Source organism: Neopsephotus bourkii, unplaced genomic scaffold (genome assembly GCF_033783945.1).
Source record: "Neopsephotus bourkii isolate Nb327-2 ecotype Australia unplaced genomic scaffold, CSIRO-AGI_Nbou_v1 NB_272, whole genome shotgun sequence".
Classification (NCBI taxonomy): Eukaryota; Metazoa; Chordata; class Aves; order Psittaciformes; family Psittacidae; genus Neopsephotus; species Neopsephotus bourkii.
The window spans coordinates 6,871,429-6,898,987 of NW_026900781.1; the positions used below are offsets into that span (position 1 = coordinate 6,871,429).

The following is a 27,559-nucleotide window of genomic DNA, read 5'->3' on the forward strand; positions in this document are numbered from 1 at the left end:
AATAGTAAGCAGACTAGAGACATCTGAGGTGAATAACTGGGGGGGAGAGGGTGGTGCTTATCAATAAATGCATCCTGGACCTCAAGTTAATGATGGTATTGTGGTTGTGTTTGGATTTGTGATGGAAGGATGCAGACTAGAGCAAGGGCTGACTTAAACGCTATCTAAATGCAAGAAGTTTGTCCTTTGTTCAGACATAGATGTGGAAAGTTACAGTTTGTTTCTGGATCCTGGAAGACCTGCTGTTGCTTTTAGACCAAAAGGCTAAGTTTGGGGTTTCGGTCTGTCAAAGTAATCAATCTTCCACTTTGGCTGAAAGAGGTGAACTCCTAAATACACCTACAATTAGTTTTGGGGCAGCCAAGTGTTGCTTTTCTGGCCTTACAACAGGAGTTAGTGCAATGACTGCAAAACTAAGCTAATTCACTCTTCCTAAAGATGCTACGCGACATGCAGGAGAGCTGGGCATAGCAAGGGAAACGAAATGTGATGAGATGGTCTATGTGAAGTTCATCTTTCAGGTCCACAAGGAGCTGAGAAGTGAGCTGTGCTGCAGTGCTCTACTGAGTGATCACCTTTAGTTTGGCTAGTATTTAACTTCGCGTCATTGGGCCAGAGTTTAAGGTTATGATTAGCCCTTAGAATAGAAGCAGCTGAAGCATAGGTTTTAACACAGTGTTCTAGGCCAACATGAGAGCCATGCTGGGAGAAATTTTGGAGCAGTTAGGCTGGCCTAACTGGATTCAGGCCAAGGTTAAGGCCTTGAGCTGAAAAGCAACATCTACATCTGGATCCTGCCAGGGTTGACAGGCTTCAGCCTGAGCTAGTACTAATATATTAAACCAAATGATTTCATCTGGACAATCTGAAGGATCAAGTAGAGTTTAGTGTCAGCGTGGCCTTGTATTGTATAGGCCATTAGAATTGAGATGATGACTACTGAAAAAATCAGATGGAGCCAAGGTCAGATATGGGGCAAGCAGGGCCCAAATTTAGGGCTAAGTGTTGTCATTATGGTTAACGTTTGATAATGGAGGGGCTGAAGAACCTTGAAGTCCCTCCTGCAGCTGAGGCATTGCTCTTTTTTCTAAAAGAGAAAGGGACTTGACAGGAAAAAGTCTAACGGACAGAGGAAGTAGAAGAAAGCAAAAAAGAGACACCAGTATAGTATCAAGACTTTGGGACCCCAAGGGAATGGTTTAGAAGTGTATTCACATATGCACATCTGTTTTCCCCAATCTTTAACCTTCCCCCATCCTTCCTGTCTCCCTGTGAGTCTCCCTTCCCCCCAACTCACACAGTCTTCTGCCTCTCCATGTCACACAAACTTTCCTTTTTGTTTCTCTGAGGCCTTCCCAGTTCCAGAACAGAGCAGAGGCAGCGAGAGAAAACCAAAGGAACCAGCTTTACCATACTGTGTCCAAGCCAATTACAAGAACCATCAGCATTGCAACAACGAAAATGGAATTCCTGCAGCACGGTAGCCTTGCTGGCCTGGTAAGTGAAGGTGACAGGGGTTTCACTACAAGCCTGCAGGGAGGAATGGAAGCATTTGTGGACTGCCAGCTCCCGGTGAGCAGGCCCTGCCCGCACGCTCTCCTGCTGGCCAGGCGGCTGTGACCCCACAAGACCTTGCCTCCCGGCACCTCCTCTTCGCAGAGCCCCGGGGCAAACCTGCTTCGGAGGCACCAAGCCTCCCCGCGGGCCCTTCTGGCGCAGCCCCTTTGCCCGGCGGCTCTAGGGGCCGGCTCCAGCCGCACCGGGGGGCATCCAGCTGTTGCCAACAGCTGTGTGTCAGCCCCGGCTGTGCCGCTACCGAGCGCGAGGTCCGCCCCGCCGCCGTCCCCGCCCCTGAGAGAAGGAGGAGGAACCGAGAGTGCCCGACCCGGTGGCTTTTAGGGGGGGGAGGCCACTCAGTTGTTAGAGCCCAGGCCCTGCGCTCCTCTTCCAGCGGCTGCTTCTGCTCGCTTCCAGCTCTGTACTCGCCAGGCTGGCTGCTGCCCGGCCTCCCCTCCTCCTTTTTCTGGTACCTACCTCAAAACCTCCGGAGGCTGCGGGGCTCTGCTCATGAAGGAGGAGGAAGCTGGGTTTGCAAAAGCAAAAGGGAATTGCATTGTAGCTGGGTAGCTGGGGGGAGAGGGGAGGGGGGAAGAGAGGAGGAAAAGAAAAATAGGAAAGGCAACAAGAGCGGGGCGGACTCTGGGAGCGGGTCTCGGCGCGCAGGACCCGCACGCCCCGGCGGCCACGCGTGGGTGCAGAGCGCGGCGCGGCGCGCAGGGCCGGGCGGAAGATGCACACGACGCAGAAGGACACCACTTACACCAAGATCTTCGTCGGGGGCTTGCCCTACCACACCACCGACTCCAGCCTGCGCAAGTACTTCGAGGTCTTCGGGGACATCGAGGAGGCGGTGGTCATCACCGACCGGCAGACGGGCAAGTCCCGGGGATACGGCTTTGTAAGTGCCGGGGCGCGGCGGCGGCGGGGGGCGGCCGGGCAAGGGGCAGGTGGACCGGGACCGGCTGCACGGGCGTTGAGGAGAAACTTCTGCGGGGGCGCTGAAAGGAGCCGGGCACCACGGGGGACGGCGGGGTGGGGAAGGGGGTCGGGGGTTGGGGGTTTTGCTTTTCTGTCTTTTTTTTTTTTCCTTCCTCTCTCTGCTGGGGAGTTTGAGAGAGGCGGGGGGGAGGTTACTGGGAAAGGAGACTGAGGGGGGAATTGCCTCATTTCTCACAGCGCCGCCAGCGCGCCTGTTGCTCCCTGATACGGCCGCGGGGGGGGTTATCGGCCGGCGGCGGAGCTCTCTCTGGCCGCGTCCTCCGCCCTTCCCCGGCGCCCCGCGCCCCTGGGCGGGCGGGAAGCGAACGCGGCCGGGATCCCCTCGGCGCCCCAGCTGTCCCCCAGCGCCGCCCGGGGGTTAGCTGAATTGCTGCGGCGGGTGAGGGGCTTCTCCTGCCCCGCGGAGAGGGACCTAATGCACAGCATCGCCCGTTAAGGTCACCATGGCTGACAGAGCTGCTGCGGAAAGGGCGTGCAAAGACCCCAACCCCATCATCGACGGCAGGAAAGCCAACGTGAACCTGGCGTACCTGGGTGCCAAGCCGCGGATAATGCAGCCAGGTGAGGAAGCGGCCCTCAGTGGCTTTTCTGCCCGTGCCTCAGGTTTCCAGAGGGACTAGAACTTTAAAAAGATGGTGCTGTCCTGCACTCCCTGAAGTACTCACTGCTTGTTGGGTGGGCTTGGTTTTGATTTTTAAATGCAGCATGAAGTGACTTTCGGGCTATTTTGTACATGTGCCTCATTTAAAAAGCAAAAGCAATCAGAGATAAAATATCTGTGGTTCTCGGGGAACACTTGCACAGCTCAGATACTTCATTGGTTATTCCAGCTGCTGGGAATGTGGCAGCACTGACCATTTACAGTATCGTTGCAGGGAAAGATTGGCCTAGGAATGAATCGCTTCCAATGTGTGCGGTCTTATTAATACAAACAATATCTTAATGCAAACTCCTCAAACAGATGGGAGCTATTATGCAGGCTTTAAAATGAAATGGCTCTTCCTAAGACCACATCTGAGCCAATGTGATGTCCTAGCCACTTCCCAAACTGCTGCTTTGCAGTAGGAGTGACAGGACCTCAAAACGTGTGCACGTTTGTGCTCTGAAGAATGCTGCTCTGAATTCCCCTGTGCTTCACCTGAGGAACGCTTGTGTGAGTAATTAAGTGCCTACTGTGGAAAGAAGGGGTTCATGCTTGAGGAACAGAAATGAAGTTACAATTTAACCCCCATGCTAAGTCCTCAGAAGTAGAGATGGCTCAAATTTAAGGCTGTACAAAGTACACATATACACTGATGCACAGAAAGTACCATCTAATCCTTCAAAGGCTAAAGTTAGGAACCAGAATGGAGAACAAAATGTGAAGAATACCTTGCGCTTGTTGTTTAGAAAAAGACATTATTCTAAACATCTCTAGGAAGGTGTGCGCTTCACTGGTTTAAGTTTTGGATGCACATGTGTGTGTATGGATTGATACATTTTGTTTTTTAATTTTTGGTTCTAGAGCCTTCCAGATATTGTCACTGGAGGTTGTTAGTGAAGGCTGCTACTCTGCATTTGTATGCATGTGTATATACAGCAAAATCAGTGATCAAAAGAACATCAATACAGAGACTGTCATATGGTTTTGTTGGCAGGTTTTGCCTTTGGTGTCCAGCAGCTTCATCCAGCTCTCATACAAAGACCCTTTGGGTAAGTCTGTTCAATGGGACCACAAACAGGGGTGGAAAACTTTTTTTTTTTTTTTTTTTAAAAAAGGAATGAAAGATATGAACCTTGAAGGCCTTTTGCAGTAGCATCCTTAAAACTGACCAGCAGTGATGAAGTTCTGATACTTATAAATGTATTCCCATAAATGCACTCACCTTTTCAGTCATGTTCTAAATGCCACAGCCGAGTCAAGTTGTGTGGGATGTTTCCCTTCCACCTAAGCAGTCCAGTCCTGTATGGCCCTATGATAAAACAAGGAGGTATGACTTGATGCAAGATTGCTGTGCCCCATTTCTCTTTTTTCAGCTTGACTCAATGTTATTTATCTCTTTCTAATCTGACAGGGATCGTTTACAGTTAAGATAACTGATCAGAAGGATATGATGATAAGAGGTGGAATAGTTCTGTTTGGAATTAAACTCTGTAACCAGTAGACTCAAACACAAACAAGCTAAAATGGTGATTAACGATGCATGTATGTTTTTTTTCATATAGTCAATAGACCTCCGTGTGCTTTTTATTTATTTATTGATTTATTACAGTAATGAAGTGGTGTTGATAGCTAAACTGTGTGCTTTTCTTTAATTGAAAGAGCTGTAGTGGAAGTTTTTTGGGGGGCTCTTTTTAATTTTGTTTTTGTTGTTGAGGAGTGACTTTGCCATGGGGAGCAAAGGGCCTTTTGTTTTGGGTTTTTTTCCTTGCTTTCAAGCTGTAGCCTGTGACTTTTTTAACCATATTTTGTAGTGAGTGCTAAATTGTGTGACTTCTTGGTTTTTTAAGTGAATCAACTTATTGCTTGCATGTTCATAATTGGGGGGGTGTTCTTCTTGGGAGGGGTGTGGAGCTCCTTATTAACAATGTGAGTCTATTTGGGCTTTCTAATGTGAAATTATTTCCTCAATCTCTTTAATATGTGGCGCATTTCTCCTTTACTTGAGTATGCTACTTCAAAGTAGAGCTAACTCTTGCTTCTTACAGGCACGTAATTGGGAGGTGAAGTCTGCTTTAAACTTTCCATACAGTGTCACTTCACTAATGCACACTGACTGAGAAACTTGTTGCAAAATAATGTATTTTGCTAATTAATGAGTAAGCTAACAGTAAAGTAGGGAAAATGTGTCACAGATGTATTTTGTTTATTTGACTAGATTAGCTTTAGAATATTGTACCTATCTGTTACTGAGCAATGGTAGTTTGATTCGTCAGAGTGGTAAGAAACAGTTCCTGTCCTCAAAACTGTAGGAAAAAAGTTTTCCTGGGAACTTTATGTACTTTTAAAAGAGAGTGTTGATTCTTCTGAGGCACCTAGGGAGGATGTGGAAAACATTTTGACTTTTTTTAATCTTCTTACAATTACCCTCTACTGTATTTTGTTTAACATCTTTGAAGTATGAGATGATGGCGTATATGCAGTGATCAATTTGTGATCAGGCAGGAGGTGCAATGCGCTGTCTCCAGATCTGTTAAAGTACTTCTTGCCAAGAGGAACCAGTGGATTGCATGGGGATCAGCCATGGAGAGGCTGAGTATTTGCTGAGCACAGTAGAAAGGGAGAACCTGTAGCAATCCCTTGTGTAAAGGACTGTGCAAATGTAGAGCTCACTGTTGCTTTCCTTACCCATAGCCAACAACAGGTTATGTAAAATGTGCTTAAGTCAGGGAAATTCTTCCAGGAGGGTGAATAAGGTTTTGTATCTAATGCAATGTACATAAATCTGAAGAAAAGGAATGTTGGTGGCATTTTTAATCCTTGGCTTTTGCCTTTCTCTCACTATGTGCAAACAAAGATTACTAATCCTGCTTCCTCCTCAGAATTTCCAGTGTACCTTTTCTGAAGAGTGTAGGTCAGATTAAGAAGAAAATCATTCATTAGGATGACTGAACATCTTCTTTCACTATATTCCTTGACAGTAAGAGGGCTTGATTCAGTGCTTTCTTGAACCTTCTATTAAAGAGTTCACTCTTAGAGGATGATACATGGATTGCATTGAAATATATGGTCACCTTAGAGCCTTTCCTCTTGTGCACTTGCACTTTTAAAAGCACACTTTACTAACATGCTGTGTAAAATGGGTTGTACTGGTGATTCACTACCAATACTCTCCTAATCCATACAGAAAGCCTCCAAATGGTTGGATTTTTTGTTTCTTGTTTTGTTGTTGTTTTTTTTTTTTCCTACCAGAGTGCAGGTTAGTGAGGTGCTGCCATGCTCTGGTATGGGCAGCAGTGTTTTGATACAGTTCCCCACCTACCAAAGTAGAAACTGAAAATAAGTGGATTATGTTACATTACTTTCATTACCTTTGCTGAGAAGATGCAGAAGTACAATATTCTGAATTAAGTACAACATTATTTTGGTGGAGGGAGACAGAAAGATTAGCTTCCATGAATGAAGCATTTAAAATGCTGGGAATTTTTCTTTATTCAGTGTGGCAGAGATTAGTTTATCCCCCAAATAACACGTCTCCCTGATCTTTACATTCAGCATCTATCTTACTGTTGATGTGCTTCGTAGAAAGCTGTTTGGTCACAGCACTGGTTATCTATACAGCTCTGTTTTCAGGATTGTTTGTTAAAGTACTATCTCAGGATTCAGTAGGAATTTATGGAGGGGGAAGATGACTTTGCCTCCAAAGATAGCTTTTCTCATTTTGCTTATGTAATTTTTACTTTAATGTCAGTAGGAAAATATGGGGTTATACAGAGGTGCTGGTGTAGGATGCAACTTGTTATGTTGGAGAGATTTTTTTTTCCCTTTATTTTCTGTCTAAAACTTGTTCCTCAATCAAAATGAGAACACTCCTGATGATTTTAGTAAAACCAGAGTTAAATCCAAAGTTACTAAGTTCATTATCAAAGGGTTAGCTGATACTATCCGCTTGATATTATCTTCAAAGAGATAGGCAATTATGGCTTCCCTAAGCGAGAAGGAAAAGCCTTGAGTTTATGATCAAAATACCTGCCTAATGATAGACTGATACTAAACTATGGATAATCTGGAAACAGGGAATGAATCCAGAACAGTCAGAAGTTAACCTGCCGAATGCTAAATGTCCTTTTAGTGATACCAGACACAAATTTAAAAGGAAGCATATGAAGGGTCTTGAATGTCTTGATGCTTATGTAACCTATTTCAGCTATAAGGAAAGCTGTGCATTGGTGAAAATTTACTCCTTAACTGTGCTTACAAAAACAGATGATGCCAGTGAAGGGCCAAAGCAAAACAGTCTTATCAAAGTTAAATACCTAATTTCACAAGAATTTAACACTGAAAGTTAATGATGTGCTACTACGGATAAATTTCTTCCATTGAAACAAATAGCTCTCACTTTATTATTGCTTGTAGTACTACTTTTGAGATCTTAGTTAAACATAAATCTTCTGTTATAACAACAATGAAGGTCTTAAGGCACACAGCACGAGTGTATGTCATTCAATTTTGGATATCCCAAAGCTACAGTTACTGCTAAAGTTAAATGTGGCTTCCCTTTTCCTTTATTGCAAAAGCATAAAGCAGTAAACACACGTTCCAAAATAAAAACTAGTGCCCAGAAAGCAAGCTTAAACCATGTGTAATTCTCCCACTCTTGCTCTCAAAAGTAAAGCAGCAGCTTTTATTTAAAATTAAGGATACTAAGGATATCTAGGGTAATTGGGAATTGCTTTTTCAGCTTTTGACCTGGCAGAGCATAAAAGCGGTTGGGTTCTGAATGGCTGAGATCTACATGTGCTGGCCTGTGCAGTAGGTAAAAATTTACTTTGGCCATATAAAGCCATTTTACTTGACTCAAAACAGTTGTAGCATGACAGATGATCAAAAATAGCCCCACTGCAGCTTATGCTGTCAATCATCATGTGTGAAATGGCATGGTGGTGAGGAGCCTGCACAGGGTTTATGTTTATTGTAGGGTAAGATGTGGCAAACAGATAATGTTTCATAACTTCACCACCTGTTAGTTTCTTGGCTTAAATAAAATAAGTCACAAGAGAGTAAGTGGGAGCACATGTATCTTTCTCTCTTGTTCAAGGATATAGCCAAATGAGCTAATGTCTTCAGAAAATCTTACATCAGTTCAAGTCAACATAAGCGGCTACATAAGCTTGCTTACTGTCTCTTCTGTTAAAACTACCCTCTTTCATAAATGCTGTATGTAAAGATTCCTTTGATGTGGTGTTAAATGGACTCTTAATGATGCAGAACAGGCTCTTTGTGACTTCAGATTTGGTTTTATACCTCTTTCCTTAATACTTAAAAAATTTGTTGCTATATTTATTAGGATTGTACTTGATTGGTGACCAATACAAACCGCTTGTTTATGCTCATCCATTTTGTGTGGAGAGCTCAGGTAATGATGTGTATTTAAAAGCACAGAGCCAGCTTTTAAGTATGCTTCAAATGCACTTCTGGCTAATCACTTCATAAATTAGGTGAGTGTTAAAAACCCAATTTATGGTTTTGCTTTATGTTTTCTTTCCTTTCCCAATCCCTATTTGTCACTCCTTTTTTTTTTTTTTTTTAATGTCATTTCTCCCTTTACACAGTAGGAAATTAATTTCATTGACATGTTGGGTTTTTATGATTGTGGTGTTCATGTCTTAAACACGGCAACTGAACATTTCTCTCTGATAGTATTCCTACTCCATCAACTAAGCTCCTTTCCTTAAAAAGGAAATTACTCTGTTCTAAAGCCTGTCATTTACTTTAAACTTTTGTTTTGGTATGAATCTAGTTAACAGCATCCCTTCTGATTGAAATGTTTCTTTGTTGACCATTTAAGTAAATCTTGAAGTTATTTTAAAAATGAAACAAACAAAAAAAAGCCCCCTTTCCATAAATCTTGAATTTGGACAAAAGACGTCAGTTTTTACCGTTGCAATTTGCATCTGTGCTTACAGTGCACTAAAAGGTTGCTGCAGTCTTCAGAGTTGTCTGTAAAGGTAAAGTTCAGTATGAAAGAGTAGTAAATCTGCACAAGCAGTTTTTCATGATTTTAAAGATTCACTGACTGAAAAAGAGTTGTATATATGAAGGACTTCTCTGTGGAAATCCAGATGCAAGACAGGGTTATGAATGTAAAATGAGAATTATATTGAGTGTATTATTTTTTAAAATCATATACTAAAATACAACTATGAGATGAACTTGTACGTACACGTATGTGCTAAGACAATGATATGACCAATTTCAAAACTGAAGGGCTAAGTAAACAAGAGAAGGCAGCAAGTTTTGTGACTTGGAGAAGATGGGAAAAGTGCGTATTGATCTGTTCAGAATGGTTATTTCTTATGCTGTAATTTTATCTATTTTTTTTTCTGCTTTTGTTAAGCACCAGATCTATTTAAACTTAATCCTATGCCCACCTCCCAAAAAACTCTATGCTGTATGTCTTGCATAGAAATAAACAAGCTGGCACAAAACAGGACATCAGTGGCCTGATAATCAAACAGGTTTGACCCTTGTGTCCTTACCAACTTTTATAAAAGTGTGATGCACATGTACTTAGGAGTCACTGTTATGGATTTTAATAGCATCTATGTAGCTTCCCCTCAATGGCCTCTTGTGACGGAGTGAGCTGCACTATCGTTCGTTTGGAAAGTGTGATTCTTGCTGTGTTTACCACACTTGTGAACTTTATTTAAACTCCTTTGTCGCCTGTGTTGGTTTTTTTCTTATTTTAATAAGGGTGACTGAGGTTGCAGAGAAATTAATGTGTGCTGAGTCTGCATAGCAACTTAAGTAGGGTTGCCACAATACACTGTCCCCGCCTCCCTGAGACGACTACATAAAGTCAGGGTTCAAGCATTTTGTTGCCTTACTGGCTATTGTCAAACTCATTATAGTGATGCTGTCAAACCGCTTAGTTACTAATAATAGAAGTATTGCAGGAAATAATTTTACTAAGAGACAAACAGTTAAGTGAGAAGCAGCATAATAAAAATGACTTACAGGTGATTTGACAAACACGTACCACAATTTTTCAGATGGAATAATCAAGCTTAATCCTTTAGAGTTGTCTTAAAACTGATACCAGTAAACCTGGTCCATCTAACAATTTTAATAGCATTAAATAGAATATCCTCAAGGAATATTAAACACTCCTATTTAATTTAGCTATAATGCTGTGCTTTGGAGCGATGCATCTCTTCGGGCCGGTGAACTGATAATTGGTCCATTGAGTCTAGCTATTGTGGCAACCCTATGCACATAACAACAACTAAATTGAGTTTGTTTTAGTTCGGAGTATGGATATGATGCTTAGGCACTGACTCATGTATCGACTCTAACTCCCTCTCCCATCTTTCAACAGGATACCTGCTCACTATGTCTATCCACAGGCTTTTGTGCAGCCTGGAGTGGTAATTCCCCACGTGCAGCCCGCAGCAGCCGCTGCTTCTACAGCGCCCTACATCGATTACACCGGAGCCGCGTATGCCCAGTACTCAGCCGCTGCGGCCGCCTATGAGCAGTACCCGTATGCTGCCTCGCCGGCTGCTGCTGCCGGGTATGTGGCAGCGGGGGGCTACGGCTACGCGGTGCAGCAGCCCATCACCGCAGCAGCGCCTGGGACAGCTGCTGCGGCCGCTGCTGCTTTTGGCCAGTACCAGCCCCAACAGCTGCAGACAGACCGTATGCAATAGCAGGTGGACTCCAGAAGGAAGCTCTTTCTTTCTCTTCCTCTTTTCAGCCTTCCAGTATAAGTAGTTAATCAGAGACAATTGGTATTAAGCAGGGAGCTTTAAGGAAAGCATGCTATTGCGAAACTAAAGATTTTTATTCCACTGTCTTCATACAGTATTGCATCCAAACCGTGTTGCTAGAGGGGAGGGGTAGTGTGGCATGTGTAGTTTCAAGTATCGAGCCAGAAGAAATGGGAAAAACAATACTGTACTGTCATGAAAGAGTGGCAGGAGTAGCAATGGGACTTAATATTTTCAAACAAAAAAAGAACCAACCAAGAACCAAAAAAAGCAAAGGTGTATTTTTTACAGTATCAGGGAAGCAAAACTGCCTTTTATAAGTAAGAAAATGGTATTTGAAAACTTTGAACCAGGGAAAAAACAGAGTCAGCAATATGTAATCTTTATCCATTTTAAGAGGAAACAAGCTTAAAGCACTGATTGTCCTTTCTAGCTTTCAGAAGTTGTCTTCGTGAGATAGTACGTTCTCTCTGTCTCACTAATGGGCATCGAACAACCCAAGGAAGATGGCCGGCTAGTAAGATGGCGGACAGGCACCAAAGTTATTTTCTACTCTGTCCTCTGGATGAGTGGAACTATGGAGCAAGTGATGTGGAAGTAAGGGGTGCAACAGCTGTAGAGACAATCAATAACACAGACAGTTCTGGACAGAACACATCACTCGTGCTCATGTGATGAGCTTGTCACATCCTAATCCCTCCTCCCATCCCGTTTCACTTTTGGGAAACTTTAACTGCTGGTGTCAGCTATTCTGATTCTAAAATAGGATCAGCCCTTTACTACAACAGCCTTCTCTTTCTATTTATTGCATCTATTCGTAACATGTGAATAAAGGCAGGAAGAATCTTAATGAATTAAAACCTTTTAAGAACTGTTTTAAGGGAATTCTAGTTTCTGAAACCATTTGTACAATTTTATTATCTTTTTCAGGATTATATTTAAAATATTTATTAGCAAACATACAGTACAAACAGCGACTTTTGTTACCAAGACTGCAGTTCTTGAAGGGTTAATGGTATGTGATTTATACTGTGCCTTAATTGTTATGCTATTTAAAAAGAAATATTTATTTTGAAAGTTTTACTATGCTGCACTCTAAAGAAAGCGACTTTAGATGTGACACTGTAAAATTATGTATTCATCTCATGGCATAAATTATTTAGTAGGCTTAGATGTAGCATATTAAATATTAACCTAATTAACTAAGGATGTTGACTTGGATTTATTTAAATTCAGTATGTGCACTGTATGAGGGTACTCTTAAATTAACACTTTTTTAGGTTTTTACATAAAAAAATTCTAGTTCATTCTTTTTCCCTTTACTAATTTTTTCATGTAGACCTCTCAAACACATTAGTGCTGTTTTCTTACTCATCTGTATGTAGACTGACTATTTTCCCCTTTGCTAGAAAATGCTGCTTTACATTGTCCTGTGAAACTACAATACTTGCAATTTTTATTCTTGACCGAAATGGAATTTAATATTTTACACTGTATTGGATTTTTTTATACTTGAACAATTTCATACAAGGGAAGACAGGATAGCATTTTTATGGACTTTATCCAATATCACTGGATTTATTTTAAGTATTCGGAATACTAGCCAGTGTTATAATGTAGACATGACTCTCCTGTGCATATTATTTATTCAGTATGTATATTGCTTTACAACATTTCAGATCTCTTGATCTATTCACTAGTATTAAAACAATAAAAAAATGTTGTCGCATCCGTCTAGTGATGTTCTTGCTTGAGTTGCCTTAGATCTTGTTTAGTTAAAACTAAGGGGGTGGCAACCTTTTATGTAATTTTCCTGGTCTGTGGGCTGAATAGCAGCATAGACACTGACTTGAAATACATAGACTGATATGAACTATATTAAATGGAGGAAATCCCATAGAGAAGATCTATTCTGAGAGTTACCATAAAACAATTCAGAGTGGAAGGGACTTCAGGAGGTCCCAGGTTGCTTATCGCTTTGTCCAGTCAGGTCTTTAAAATCCTCCGTGTGGAGACTGCACAACCACTCTTGGTAATCTGTGCCACTACTTATTATCCCCATAGTGTCATTTCTTTTTTTTTAACAATCTGTCTAGCCAAGCTTCTCCTGTTCTTTTATAACCTTCATCTCTCATTCTTTGGCAGAGAGCCCAGCCATATCTTCTTGGTAACCTCCTCTTAGGAACTGGAAAGTTGCTGTTCTCTTCTGCAGGCTGAACAAACCGCAATGCCTCAGCCTGTCCCCACAAACCTCATTCTGCAACCTCCAGCCATCCTGTTGGCCCTCCAATGGAGTCATTCAAGTTTATCAATTTTCATGTACTTCATGTACTTTCATGTACTACATGTACTTTTATGTACTGGGGGACTCAACACTGGACCCATATGCCAGCTGTGGTCTAATGAGTACTGACTAAAAGGGAATAATCACTTCCCTTGATCTGCCATCTGTGCTCCTGTTGATACAGTCTGATGTACTTTCATTGCTTCCAGAGTTCACCACTGACTCCTGGTCATTGCTAAAGATATCAGATAGGACAGACCCCCAAGGAACTCCACTGTAACCAGCCTCCAGAGAGAGCATGAGCCCTTTTGGCCAATGATCTGCTCAGTTTTTTGCCTATCTAGACAGGGCCATCTGAAGTTGGATACAAGGATTCTATGGGAGACTCCATGGAAAGCCTTGCTAAATTGGATGTAGACAACATTCTCCGTTTTCTTTTCATCAATGGATGAAGTCATCACAGGAGGCAATTAGGTTTGCCCTTGTAAATCCATGCTGGCTATTTCAAATCACTACCACCTCCTTCATGTGCCCAAAAATTATTCCAACATTGCTTACTTCATGACTGCTCTGTAGCTCCTTAGATTGTCCTTCTTCCCCTTTCTGAAGCTGGATGCATTATCTGCCCTTCTTCACTCATGGAAGACCTCTCCAGTACCCCTTCAGAGACAATTGTGATCAGCCTCACAATGACAACAACTAGCTCGCTTAGTACCCTTAGGTGCAGCCTGTCTGGTTCCATGCCCTTAATGCATTGATATTCCTCAGGAAGTCCCTGAATCAGCCCCTTTCCATACCTGGCAGTTTCTTTGTCCTTGAACCCTCCCTATAAGTAAGTACAAAGTGTTGCTAATAAAATCCTAAAGGCCAGGGCACCTTTTTGTATGTAGTACTTGAACTGGGAAGCACTGAAATGGCTGCTCAGATCCAGTTGATGGTGAATTTGTAATATTTAGGAATACTCAATATTGCAATGTCAGTGCAAACCTCTGATAGAATCATAGAATAGTTAGGGTTGGAAAGGACCTTAAGATCATCAAGTTCCAACCCCCCTGCCATGGGCAGGAGGGACACCTCACACTAAACCATATCACCCAAGACTTCGTCCAACCTGGTCTTGGAACACTGCCAGGGATGGAGCATTCACAACCTCCCTGGGCAATCTATTCCAGTGCCTCACCACCCTAACAGGAAAGAATTTCCTCCTTATATCCAATCTAAACTTCCCCTGTTTAAGTTTTAACCCGTTACCCCTTGCCCTATCCCTACAGTCCCTAATGAAGAGTCCCTCCCCAGCATCCCTATAGGCCCCCTTCAAATACTGGAAGGCCGCTATGAGGTCTCCATGCAGCCTTCTCTTCTCGAGGCTGAACAGCCCCAACTTTCTCAGCCTGTCTTCATATGGGAGGTGCTCCAGTCCCCTGATCATTCTCATGGCCCTCCTCTGGACTTGTTCCAACAGTTCCATGTCCTTTTTATGTTGACACCAGAACTGCACACAATACTCCACACTAATGACCATACACTAATGACCATAAGCAGTTGCTACCTGATGCCTGAAAGAAGCCTGTGTGAAATGCATGACAGTTTTGGCCAGTTTTTTTGCAGAACTGGGGGAATATTCATATAATCTTCATACTGAAATTCATTACTGCAGCTGTCTCTGTATAGAGACTTCAGCAGAAGCACAAGCTTGATTGCAGAATTCGAGCCGTCCTTTCATTCACAAAAGTGGTCTTCTTCTTCTGAAAAAGAGGGCAGAAGTGAAATAGAAGTGATAGAAAAGACTTGGGGTCAGACTTCATTTCACCATGGAGGATTATGAGACTCGGCTGTCCAGAACTCGTACACTCGCAAACACCCTGGGCTGATGCTGTCATGTTCTGTTCTCAACAAGTGCTTAGAGTCTGCCTGCTGAGAGGCATTGCCAAACTGCCTTTTGCAATCTGACCTTAAGATCTGCAGCGTTGCAGAGCACAATGTAGTGTTCTTTCTGCTAAGCATATAAACACCCAGCAGGGAGGTGAGTAGGAAACACTTAATAAATGCCATTTTCTGCTCTGTTCTCCTATTTTCCTGCCCTGGTCTTCCCCAGAGAGGGTCTGCATACAAGACAGGATATCAAGTAGGAATTAAACCCAAAGGTCCCTCTGAATGGAAGACAGAGGATACTGATGGCTCAGAAAACCATGTGGCACAGTGACCTATTATTTGATACAGAATGGAAAAAGCATCTTTGCCCTACTTATATACAGCCCTAATAGTGTCCTTGGGCCTTCTCCTTCCTCCATCTGGCAGTGACAGACACCCCAGGGTGGGGTGTGAAAGGGAATGCTTTCTGCTCTGGAGAGGGACTGTGTTGTGGTAAGCCACACCAGGAAGAGAACCAAATAAAATAACTGAGAAATAGCAGCTCTTAATTGTGAAATAGGTGAATACTCAGCAAAAAGTGTTAGCATTTTACTTCAGAGATAGCATGTATGTAAGCAGTAAGAAATTGCACATGATACAATTTCCAGTTGTGTTTCCAAAACCTTCAAAAAAGATTTCACACTGAAAAACTACCACTCCTGAGTACCTTCCAAGGGGAGGAGAGGGAGAAGTTGAAACTTGGAAGTACTTCAAAGGAGTATGTAGATTAAAAAAGGTGTAATACCTTGAAAGGTTATACTGATGACCTGGCTGCTAGAATTCTAGTTTTTCCTAATATTTGTATATTCCTGTTAACTAGTAAACATAGCCTGGCATTACTACAGTTTACTGCATCCAGTTTTTCTTGGATTTTTCAAGCACATAAAAAGACTATATTAGGGTTAAAATAATGATGCATTATTTTATCATCAGGTGTTGAGCCATTTCAGACCAAGCAATTTAAGCTAGTTATGCTCAAAACTCTATGAGAGAAAGCATTCTACTCTGAACCTGTATTTCAGTCCTAAAGAGCCTGCATATTGTGATTTGAATTGTCTTCAGTTGAATTTCAGTTTATTTTCCAGTGTTTTAGTACAAACAAACATGTAAGCAAGTGTATTTAGATTGCAAACTATGTAACTTTTGGTTTGTGTTTTCCTGTGTGCTTGAACTTCAAACTAATAGGTTGTACTTCCTCGAGCTAGCAATGAAACAGGCTCTGGGCAAAGTCAACCTGTAAAAATATCAGGGCCTTAGGAAAGTTGTAATGAAAAAATTTTGAGCAAGTAAAAACTGAAGATTATAATGGAATTTGGACTCGTAACTATCACCAGAATACACACTGCTGTAATGTGACACAGTAAGAAGAATGGGAAGAATGGGATAATGCAAGAAAAGGAAAGCCACTCAGCCTTAGATTATTAGTGATATTACCACATATCACAGCCTATTGGCTAGCAAGACCATCTTATAAGAAGCATGCTAGAAGTTTACATCCAACTGTTCTTTGTACATCCCTGAAAACAAAGAGGAAGTCCTCTTTTAAGGTACTTCCCTGCATTCATGGCACCAAATTATTGGGCATAAGGATTCCAAGGAACAGATTCATTATACTGTCATATACTACATTTAGCAAAACCAAGAAAACACCCAACAGTAGCAGCAGCTAAGCATTTTTAAGGACTTTGAAAATAGCATGGTTATGTGTGAATTTACAAAATGCTTACTATGGCTGATGATGGGCTCTGGGGGCCTGTTTGCATATTCTGCTTTTTTTGTCTCCAAAGCCCAGTGTAAAATTATGAGAAAAAAGTAAGCTTGAGATAGTGTCAAAGAATAACGAGAAAGCTACAACTACGACTGTATTCAAACACGTAGATGTGCACGTAGAACAATTATCAACTTTTCTCAACATAAAGAAAATTAAGTCAGGAATGTTTCTCAGTTCCATGTGCCAACTTTGCTGAGATAAGCCGTGAATCTGGGCTCGCTTATGCTATCATTATTTTTGACCTAAACAACCTGGGAACAGGGAGGAACCACCAAAGTCTGTTTCATCACCACACATCTGAAAGTCCAAAAATGCTATCCAAATTAATTTGTGTGAGGTCTCTGAGGTATATATACTCTACAGCTCTGTACCCTCATGTTAATCTTTGGACCAGACTTCATTGTGCCTGTTCCTTCTTCTCCCCTCTCTAGATATGGCTATTGTTGGTGGTGTTCTCCTTCCTTCTACACAGGGCAAGGGCTCTTGCAGATGCCCACTCACTTTCTACTTGAGACTTCAACTGGGTAAAATGTTTCAGCTACAGTAAGAAAACCCCAGAGTTTTTCATCTCAAATTTTATGAAATCTGGGAAAATCTTTACAAAACAGCACTTCCTATCCACAGCTGACCTTCTTCTGAATTCACTGACGCCATTCAAACCAGGGCAAAGGATGTCAAAATGCCAAAACTGACAAAATTAGATTATAAACAACTCAGTGAAACCATCATGTCATTCAGCTGCTAGAAGAGTTTTGTCACTGCACTTGCAAAGGGTGCGAATCAATCTTTATCACACACTTGAAGAATAGAACACATTTTTATCCAGTACTGCAGGTAAGGCATTTTGCCACCCTGTGAGAAAATTTAACTGTTTTTTTTGGGGTTGTTGTTGTTTTGGTTTTTTTTTTTTTTCTGGATTTGTAGTGATGACAAAATTAAGCAAAAGTTTAAAACACTAAAGAAAATTCCCTCCTAGAAAAAAAAATAGGTAATTTTTTAAAACATTTTGTGTTTTTATATTAAAAAGAACCCCCCCCAAAAAAAACAAAAACAAAAAAACCCCACCACAAACCCACAACTTTTTAAAAAATCATAAATTGATTTAAAAAATATATCCCTGCACTTAGAAATTACAAAAGTAGAATGTTCTAATTTTCCCCTGAGAATTGAGTAGTTTTCAGCAGAAACAGATCAGTGTATTTTTCAGCTGCTTCAAAGGAAGGACTGATTTAAGGAGGTGATCCTGCCCTTCCATTCTGCTCTTGTGAGATCCACTTGGGAGTACTGTGTGCAGTTCTGGTGTCCTCAACATAGAAAGGACATGGATCTGTCGGAACAAGTCCAGAGGAGGGCCACAAGGATGATCAGGGGGCTGGAGCACCTCCCATATAAGGATAGGCTGAGCAAGCTGGGGCTGTTCAGCCTGGAGAAGAGAAGGCTGCATGGAGATCTCGTAGCAGCCTTCCAGTATCTGAAGGGGCCTAAAAGGATGCTGGAGAGGGACTGTAGTGATAGGACAAAGGGGAATGGGTTTAAACTTAAGGGAAGTTCAGGTTAGGTGTAAGGAAGAAGCTCTTTACTGTGAGGGTGGTGAGGCAATCAATGGAACAAGTTGCACAGGTAAGAGGTAAATGCTCCATCCCTGGCAGTGTTCAAGGCTGGACAGAGCCTTGGGTGACATGGTTTAGTGTGAGGCATCCCTGCCTGTGGCAGGGGGGTTGGAACTAGATGATCTAAGGTCCTTTCCAGCCCTAACCCTTCTATGACTCTATGATTACTTGCTCAAGGCTGCGGATACCATCCTGTTGCCAAAAATTTTGATTTTCTGGCTATTTGTTCAAACCACTGGAATCCATCTCCTAATTTGCTCGTTAGTAATCTATCTGAATGAAGATAGAAATAATGAAAGTCTAGAGACAAATCTTGTTTTCACTAAGAATAGCTGGACAACTTGGGAATGTTTTATGCAGACATGTAAACAAGTAGGCAAGAGGAATCAAAGCACAATCAAGTAGGAGCACAAGGTTTTTTTCAAGGTTATGTCCAAAGCTTTTTTAAGTGATGGCCCATCTCAATTATACTGTAATTTCTTCATTACACTAGTGACGAAGGACCCGGGCTGTTCTCTTCGTCCACTATGCTCTCTTCCTAGCCTTGGAAGATGTTAAGCAGCACATTAGTGCAATCAGGAATGTCCAAAAGACATTTTTTTTTCAATATACATACTATGGAGTAGTGTGCATTCCTTGGCATGCATGTATGTTATGAGCACTATCTGAGGAAAACCTGCTCTTCATAAACCATGTCTTGGGTATCACAGTATGCAAGTTTATGTATTAGTATTTCCTGATTTTCACCAGTGTTGGCTTTTTTCCATTAGAGAGCGACTTTACCAAGTAAACACTTTTTTTGTTTTCTGTAAAGTGCATCCTTTTGCTAACCTGAGTGCCATCATAATTTATACTTTTTTTCATGTAAGAGAGAATACAAAGATCTTCAGGCTTTATTCTTTTGTAAATGTCACCAGTTCCACATACACTACTGTGTCTTGAAACTGGTTTTCCTCTGACCTTATCAAGAACAGCAATTTTCCTGTCTACTCTAACAACACCTGGGATCTTGCCAAAAGAAATCAGAATCTAACGTAAAGCTCTGAGAGTAGCAGCTGAGTGTGAAAACAGAAGCGTGCCCATCAGCCTTTGGAGGGCTTGTGTCAAAAGAGAGCTGCTCCAGTGTGACTGCAGTACCCAACTGAGTGAGCACCTGAGAAGGGCACACCACAGTTGAAAGGCTTTCTTTTGTGAATGCACTGGTTTAGCTTAACAAAGGCTAATAGGCAAAGGGCAAACAAAACAGCACTGTAGTGTCTTTCTGGAGAAGAAAGTCTTGGTGCCCACTGGAATTTCAAAGAATGACGCTGGCTTCAAAGATCTTGTACCCTGTCATATTGAAATATAATGCAAACTGTATGGAGTGCCTTGGTCTGATCTCAGCAACAGCAGCAGTGCTTGCCAGCAGTTCTCTAAGAACACAGGTTGGCAGAGATACAAACAGAACGTGGAGGAGGCTCAAGGAATCTGGCTTCCCTAAACTCAGGGAATGGCAGTATTAGGGAAAAGTAGGCACAGTTTCTACTCTGTCTTCTACTGCATTTAAGATACAGTTTATTTGAAATGCAGCTGCACTGTGTTAATGATATCTTGTTTCAGCACGGCACTTTGGTTGCTAACTGCCACAGCCATTGCTGCAGAGAGAAGAGAACAGTCAGTTTTGGTCACAGTCAAAATGAGCTTGATACCCAGGGACTGGAGCCAGAGCCCAGACTGAAAACAGAAGATCTGCATGAATGCACCCTGAGAGAACTGCTGGAGGCCAAAGGGGTTTACTCTAAAGGAGTGAGAAGTACATTCTGCTGGGTGATACTTGCAAACATCAAAAGATTTTCATGGATTCTTGACATTTACTGTGGTACTAATGTATTTATGAGGACAGCACAATTTTTTGGAGTTTAAACAACTAGGAGCATATCTTCCAGGTCTTAACTGGCTGAGAACAAAGGTAGTTGTTGTCCATTTGGTGACTCCTGAGGACAGTCATAAATGAGCCAACATGAAAACAAATTGTTTCTCAGTGGGATGTTACTAAACCTAGGTGGGGTTACCTGCAAAGTCTCATGTCTTGTCAGTCATACAGGTAAGAGATTTAATGATACTGACTTTTAATTCCTAATTCAGCAATGATCTCAAGAAAGGAACTATTTTACTGTACTGTTCACAGATTCTGGTATTTAGAGGATTACCTGGTTTTGCAAGACCATATGGCTACCCCAGAGAACAACCCACAGAGGCCTTGTTGCTGAACAGAGCAAGCTGCATGTAAATCCTCCAAACAGCACTTGGCTCTGCTGAGCATTGACTTGCTCTGAAATTTATAGTAGTGGAACACACTCCAGCACCTGTATGTGTTTAGCAGAAGAAGAATTCTGCTGCTTAGTGTGATCGGCTCTAAAGAAGAAAAGGGTAGGTGCCCATTCATGTTCGTGATGAACTTTGGGTCATCTTCTGATAATGACTTGGTATAGAAAGAGAAGTGCGGAAAAAGAAAGATTAAAGCGATGCTCAGCTTATTCCACAGAGTCTGAATAAAAATGATCAGTGGTGAAATCTCTCATGCCATTCTCATTCTTGAGAAGTGGCAGAAAGCACCCCACCCTGGGATTTTTTGAGAAACAATATGGAGTAAGATCACTCAAAGAGCAGCATGTAAGGGAACCATGCCAACTATAAAATTGAAATATTGCACTCGTTTAAATGGAGCCTCCCAGGCTCATCTCTAGTTTGTAGATTTCATAGCATCTTGTCTGGATCTAAAGGTTCACGCTCCTGCTGCAGGAGGCCCTACAAAGTCAGACTCTCCACCACTAAAGTAAAAATATAACTGACCAAACCATTCTTCCTTCTGCAACCAAAATCCACCTTCTTTCTCAAGGTCTACAGCTACATGAACCTTGATAGCTTTCTGGGGGGGAAATTCTCCAAAGTCACAAGGTGGTGCAAGGCCACTTGCAAAGGTCTTCTTAACCTACACACTGCAAAGCAGGACATGTAGAAGGCAGACTTATTTCAACTATCAAAGACAATGCATTAAAAAAACCCAACGGTTGTACAGTGCCTCCCCCATTATTTCTCAAATCCACTATCTCACTTCTTTTTAGATAAGGGCACCTGCACTCATTTCTCATAAACTCTTTCTTTTTTTTCTTTGAACAGAGGCCATCTATATTTATACCAGAATGTAGAATAATAAATTGCCCAGTCTGCTGCTAACCATGGAGAAAATCAGGAAGGGAAGCTGAAATTTCAGATTCTGAGACAGAAACTTACTTAAGTGTAAGAATTGCATGTAAAATTTCTGGTAAGTTTATGCTTTTGTTTAACTGTTCCTTTTAGGGGAATATAATGTCAAGGGCTTTCAAGACTAAAGATCTTTTAAAATACACAAAGGCTTTAAGGTGTCTGAAAAGTTAACTAAAATGCTTTCTTTAAAAGCAATTAATTTGCACCATGATAATTTCTTCTCACTCAGTCCAAGTTTTTTTTCCCTGTGCCAGACATGCATAACTTTCCTTGGCAAATGTTCTAGCTCTGTCTCATTTGGTATTTTATCAGAATGGATTGTAAACATTTTGACCTGACCCTTTTATTTTATTTAAATTGTGTAGCATACACTGTCATAGAATAGGGTTGGAAAAGACCTTATTATCTAGTTCCAACCCCCCTGCCATGGGCAGGGACACCTCACACTAAACCATGTCACCCAAACACTAAACCATGTCACCCATGTGACATGTCACCCATGTATGATTTTGTACACATGAATCGATATTTTATGGCATATAAAAATCCTGTTCTGACAAAACAGTAAAGGGCACTGGGAGGAAGGTTTTTAGTTCTGACATAGTCCTCTGCAGACTCACAGCTTCTCTGGACAACTTATTCCAGTGCCTCACCACTCTCATACAGAAGAATTTCTTCTGCATGCCTCATCTGAACCTATCCTCTTTCAGTTTAAAACCACTCCATGTTACATAATGAATTGCATTTCACCAATAATAAGTAGTAAACACACAGATGTCTTCCGTTAAATGTCCAATTTAACATATTTTTATCTGCATTTTCATGCCCTCTCCCCCTTTCAATTTGCTCTACTATTTTATTCCATGAGTCTACTTTCATGCCCTCCAAAAATGCTGTTGCTCTTCCTGGACATAGCAGTGTAGGTCAGGCAGCCTGAAAGCTATCAAATATTTCCTGCCTGATTAGAATTTTGTTGTTGTTGGAAAATTATTCACTCTCTCCATTCCCTCTTTCACTTTCTTTTTGTCCTTCTCTCTGTCTGCTATTTCTTTTTCTCTCAGACTTCAAGCTGAGACTACACTCTCTAACATTATGTAGTTCATCGGGGGTCATTAGCAAACAGCGTCAGAGAAGCTAGACAGCATATCTGCTCTTTTCATGCTGCTGTATTTCTGGTTTTGATGGGACAGAATCTATTAAGATCTGTTCCTGTACCCTTCTTCTTTTCATATAAGCTCTTTGTTCCTTATGATCTGTGGGGGAAAAAAAGGACATACGTACTGTCTCCCGCTTTCACAGCTGAAAAGCAGCAGAGCCACAATTTCAAAGGTAAAGAACATGGTATTGTTTACTGATATTGGCATATGTCTTTACATCACTATGATGCACACACCCATGCTAGATTCAAATATGCGATCAGATACAAGTAAACTATAAGCTGCATATATAATAAAACAGATGCAAAAATGCAGATGCAATTGTAATGCATAAAGCTCTGAAAATCTGCCCCACTGTGCTTTTCTGTAGTTTACTTTCCAAAGTCACCATGTTCTTATTACAAACTTGTTCTAGACCCTGCCAAATTACAGAGACTTCAAGCCTGCCAACTCCTCCAGCTAGCCCTCTGGAATACAAAGGCATTTAAATCTTTTAGATTCTACCCAGAATGAGATTTGGAACCATTAAAATCAACAGCTACCTGCACATATTATTCACAGAGAACTGTATTCCACTGAGGGGTTTTCACATTCAGAATGAGTTTCAGGGAAAGTCTTTATAGGGTCAGGAAGCAGAAAAATAAAAAGTTAAAATACTGGTTTAAGAGATTATTAACAAGTGAAGAGTATTGTTCAGAGATACCTATATTCTGTGGAGGAAACAACCAAAACCCAAAAGATCAAGAGGAGGAAGAGGCAGAAGAAAATTACTCTTACAGATTCTGCAGAAAGAGGTCATTTGTGAAAACAAGAGAAACTTATGAAAACAGGGAGGAAAAAAAAAAAGAAAAGAAATCCGTTTACTCAGAAGCGTTAGCAGAATCTGCATATCCATTCCTGATTCAGAGAGTTTGGAATTTTGTTTTTCTCCATCTGTTTGTCTTATCATTTTGTCATGTTTTATCATCACACACAGCCACTTAGCTCTCAGACACTCTCAACGAACAGCCTGCTGGCATCTTTCAGCTGCTCTCAGGCCTTCCCGTTTACATCTCCCAGCTGCCTCTCTTACCCCACATAACATGACTGGATACCCATCTTGATTACTTTTTAAAAATCATTTCCAGATGCCACATTTGGTGCTCTAGATACCTTCCATTCTATCCCCCAGAATATGGTATTTTGGGGTGTTTCTGTGGGCTGATGGAATGAAACCAGACTTCCAACGCCTTTTTCTGCCCTAATAGGAATCTCATCCAAGTCCTTTCAAGATTTTCATGCACCAAACTAAACATTTCTTTGGCTGTTGTCAAATGCTGGGAAGCTGAGACGAGGAGGAGAGCATGGTACTAAATCACCAAGGTGGTAAAAACACAATGATCAGATAATCAAATCTCACCTCTCACTGTTTCACAGATGTCATGTATTTTGTTCTCTATTCTCTTAAGCATTGCCCAGTCTCTCATGATGTGTGCAAATCCCCTAAAGTTTAGGAGAAATTTCAGCTAATTTCAGCTTGCAATTTGAAATCACTAGCCTAACACCATCCCTAATCTTTACACAGACTGCAGTCCCTGGAACTGACATGGAAAAGGCTCTATGCTTAAGAAACATACTTTGATTTTCATAGGCAAGAGCTTTATACACAGATTCCTCTTAACTGTGTAAATGACAGTTTAAACACACACCTCGTGGTTATTCTCATGCATTCTTTAGCACCTTAAGAATAGGGTAGTACTTTCATGTTATGTTGGCTTTGCAAAATTTTGCCCTGAACCTGTATGGTTGTAGGAAAATCTAATTGCTATCTAATTAAATGTACTCAATATTAAATTTCAAAGCCATTTGCTTTTCTTTTTTCCATGTTTTGGCAAGAGTGAAATGAAATCTGGCTACGTAAGGTACTTCAAAGTTACAGAATCCTAACTGGCTTTTCTACAAGCTCCCTTTTAACAGTGTCACTTGAATAAACATTATTGAAGGTTCAGAAAATAAATTAAAACAACCCCAAACAACAAAACCCCCAAAGATGTTGTGTGCATATCATCAAGTTTCTACCTGATTCACCCAGAGCTTTTTATTCAAAACCTCTTCTTATCCAGACAGAAGCTTAGATTTACCCATTGGAGAGGCTGGGTGGAGAACCTGCTCTGCAACAGCTGCTCGCTGTCCACAGATGAGCCAGAACAAAATGTGTTGGCATAGAGCACTTGCTTCAAAATAGGTCATGAACTCAGAAAATCCATTTATAAACATTGCACCAGTCTGCAGAACGGGGCACATATCCTGAGAAAGGAACCTCCTCTACCACCGTGGAGGAAAGCTCATCTTCCCTTCTCCTCTCTGAAACTCCTGGCACGTGGAGAAGAAAAAGGATTTCTGGATCTCCTGCTCATTCTAAAATTGTTAGAAGGGAGAAGGAACTGTATCCTGAGGCTCTGAAAAACATCAAGAGGAGCTTGCAGTTTAAGAACCAATTTGGTCACTACAGTGGTCAGGAGAGAAGTGAGCACAGAATTGGCAGGATGAAGTGGAGGAGAGTCTGGAAGAGAGGTTTTAAACAGACTCACAGTCATTTTGTACTGACTGAAAATGGTTTCCTTCTCAAAGAGTCTAGGGCCCTTCTCCATTGCACAGTGAAATCACTGAAAGCTCTCCAGACACTTTCAGAGAACTTTGGGTTAGGTCTTGTGGTCATGTCTTCAGAGTAGATGGTTTTAATAAAGTGCATTAACAGATGTTTTCAAACGCTCCTAAAGTCAGTTCAGCTGTGGGATCTTTGCAAGACATGGGATTGTTACCAGACTTGAGAATAAAAACCACAGGTCCCTCCCCAGTTTAGTTTCTGGTGCTTGCAAAAAACTTCTGTGATTAAAAGAGAAAGAATTTGCAAGTCATCTTACGAAATAAGGGAGAATCTAATTCCACAATTAACTAGGCCATCATCTAGCAAGTTCTCCACTCCTGCCAAGTGCTATCAATACTCTAAAAAGAGCCCTATTAATAAGAGATGTTGTTATTTGGAATACACTGGGGTTGCCTAGTTCCAAAGAAACCAAATATGCTGACCATGACACAGCACTCTGAACTTTCCACATGAGATCACTAGATATCTTTGAGAGTGAGAAATGAGAATGGGATTACATATTCAGTATACAAAATACGGAATCACTTTCTATATCTAGGGTTGCCTCAAGTTAAATGGCAAGAATGGGTTGAAGTACTTTCCCTCTTAAAAAAAGGGAACAAAAAAGACAGCAGGATATATGTCCTCCCTTTCCTGCATTATCTGATAATGCCAAACACTTGTAATGCTCTATTTTGTGTTTACCAGCACTGAATACTGTAGTCTGATGCAAAGCAGAACTTGTTTCTAATAAAGAAAATTGAAAGTAATTTCCACAGGCCTAAATTCAGACAAATTAATCTCCCTAGTCTTGTTCTGTGGTTAAGAGACACACAGACCCTCTGAATTACTGTCAGAACAAGTCTCTTTCTGCTACTTGTAAAATGGTGCAAGTGGGATTAGCTTACTTAAGCTAAAGCTTGCTTCTGTAGATTCGTCACCCAGTTTCATTGTATTCTGCGTAAAAGTTTTCCTTCTGATGTTTTGGTTTTCAAATAGAAACATAAGACAGGGATTGCCTAGCTTTACCTCTGATTAAAACTGAACTAAATTGTGAGGATAGTTCATAGCGACAAACATACAAGCAATATAGAAACACATAGGAAATTATAAATGTATTGTATCAACAGCAATGATACTGTGCTGCTAGCTCACAGAACAATTGCTATAAGCTTGACAGATACAGCCTTAATTATGTTATCAAATATTGGCAGTAAGGAAGAATAGTGAACATAGCCTGTGTTCAGATAGACCATTTGAAACCGCTGGAGGAAAATGTTAACAATATACTTCAAATCGTTTCCATTTCAGGAAAACCAAGATGATTTTGTGAAAATTTGTATCTGAAATTAACAAAATGTCTGTTGTAAAAAGTGTCACTTCCAGTGATGAGTTTATTAAAGAAGAAAAAATTGTCTACAAAGAAACAAAAAATGGGAGGAACATATTCCACTACATCCTTCATTGTTTGAAACAAAATTTTCTCTGAAGAAAAAAATGATTATACCAAAACTATAGCCAATTTAATTGTTCTTTTATAAGGGCAGATGTTAACGCATAAGGACCTCTAAGTGCTTGGAGAGGAGGACTGTATTTTTGTTTTGGTGGATTTTCAAATCTTCCAGTAAATCTAGTGTCAGTATCTAGCTAACAGAGCTGACACAGCGTGGATGCTGTACAACGTTTATGTTACATGTGATACACATTTCCATGTAGCTTTTGCAAATGAACATTTGTAACTCTCTAAAAGCCACAGACTGTAAGTCAGGAACAGATGTCACAGACTCGAATCCCTATCATTGAACACTAAGGTACGAAAGAATGGGAAGAATTAACCAACTACAGTAAACAATTTCACATAATTGCATATTGAATTTTATCTCACATATGCTATGGAATACCAAATGCGTATGTAACACATTCACTTTATGCATACAACACGAGGGTTTTGCATATTGGTTATCTTGTTTTAACCAACAAATTCTT

The 27,559-nt window shown here is 41.1% G+C and overlaps 1 protein-coding gene and 2 long non-coding RNA genes across 6 annotated transcripts in view; 2 read left to right on the top strand and 1 right to left on the bottom strand.

Moving 5' to 3' along the window:
* Nucleotides 1-1,943: 1,943 nt before the first annotated feature.
* RBM24 (RNA binding motif protein 24) lies at nucleotides 1,944-12,697 on the top strand. Of its 3 annotated transcripts, XM_061346494.1 has the most exons (6): nucleotides 1,944-2,458; nucleotides 2,997-3,120; nucleotides 4,197-4,251; nucleotides 9,666-9,717; nucleotides 10,578-10,772; nucleotides 11,402-12,697. In XM_061346494.1, exons 1-5 carry the CDS (start codon nucleotides 2,291-2,293, stop codon nucleotides 10,731-10,733), a joined length of 555 nt encoding a protein of 184 aa, XP_061202478.1. In that variant the 5' UTR covers nucleotides 1,944-2,290; the 3' UTR covers nucleotides 10,734-10,772; nucleotides 11,402-12,697. The 3 variants fall into 3 exon arrangements, with proteins under 3 accessions (XP_061202478.1, XP_061202477.1, XP_061202476.1); XM_061346493.1 differs by lacking the exon at nucleotides 9,666-9,717 and having other exon boundaries at nucleotides 1,945-2,458; XM_061346492.1 differs by lacking the exon at nucleotides 9,666-9,717 and having other exon boundaries at nucleotides 1,945-2,458; nucleotides 10,578-12,697.
* Nucleotides 12,698-14,781: 2,084 nt separating this feature from the next.
* LOC133208524 (uncharacterized) overlaps nucleotides 14,782-27,559 on the bottom strand; it is a 28,720-nt gene continuing 15,942 nt past the window's right edge. Inside the window, exon 3 of one of the 2 annotated variants that reach the window (XR_009724411.1) lies at nucleotides 14,782-14,997. This is a non-coding gene — a long non-coding RNA (uncharacterized LOC133208524). Of the gene's footprint in view, nucleotides 14,998-21,440; nucleotides 21,523-27,559 lie in introns of those variants that run through there. The other variant, XR_009724410.1, reaches the window with a different exon arrangement.
* LOC133208526 (uncharacterized) lies at nucleotides 19,097-26,343 on the top strand. Its single transcript, XR_009724412.1, has 3 exons — nucleotides 19,097-20,336; nucleotides 20,712-21,848; nucleotides 24,195-26,343. It is a non-coding gene; the product is annotated as an uncharacterized LOC133208526 (long non-coding RNA).

Excerpts from the sequence above, each read along its gene's own strand:
- RBM24 (XM_061346492.1), top strand. The coding sequence starts at position 2,291 with ATGCACACGACGCAGAAGGACACCACTTACACCAAGATCTTCGTCGGG. Across the intron at positions 2,459-2,996 it reads AGTCCCGGGGATACGGCTTT|GTCACCATGGCTGACAGAGC; the intron begins GTAAGTGCCGGG and ends TCGCCCGTTAAG. Across the intron at positions 4,252-10,577 it reads CTCATACAAAGACCCTTTGG|GATACCTGCTCACTATGTCT; the intron begins GTAAGTCTGTTC and ends ATCTTTCAACAG.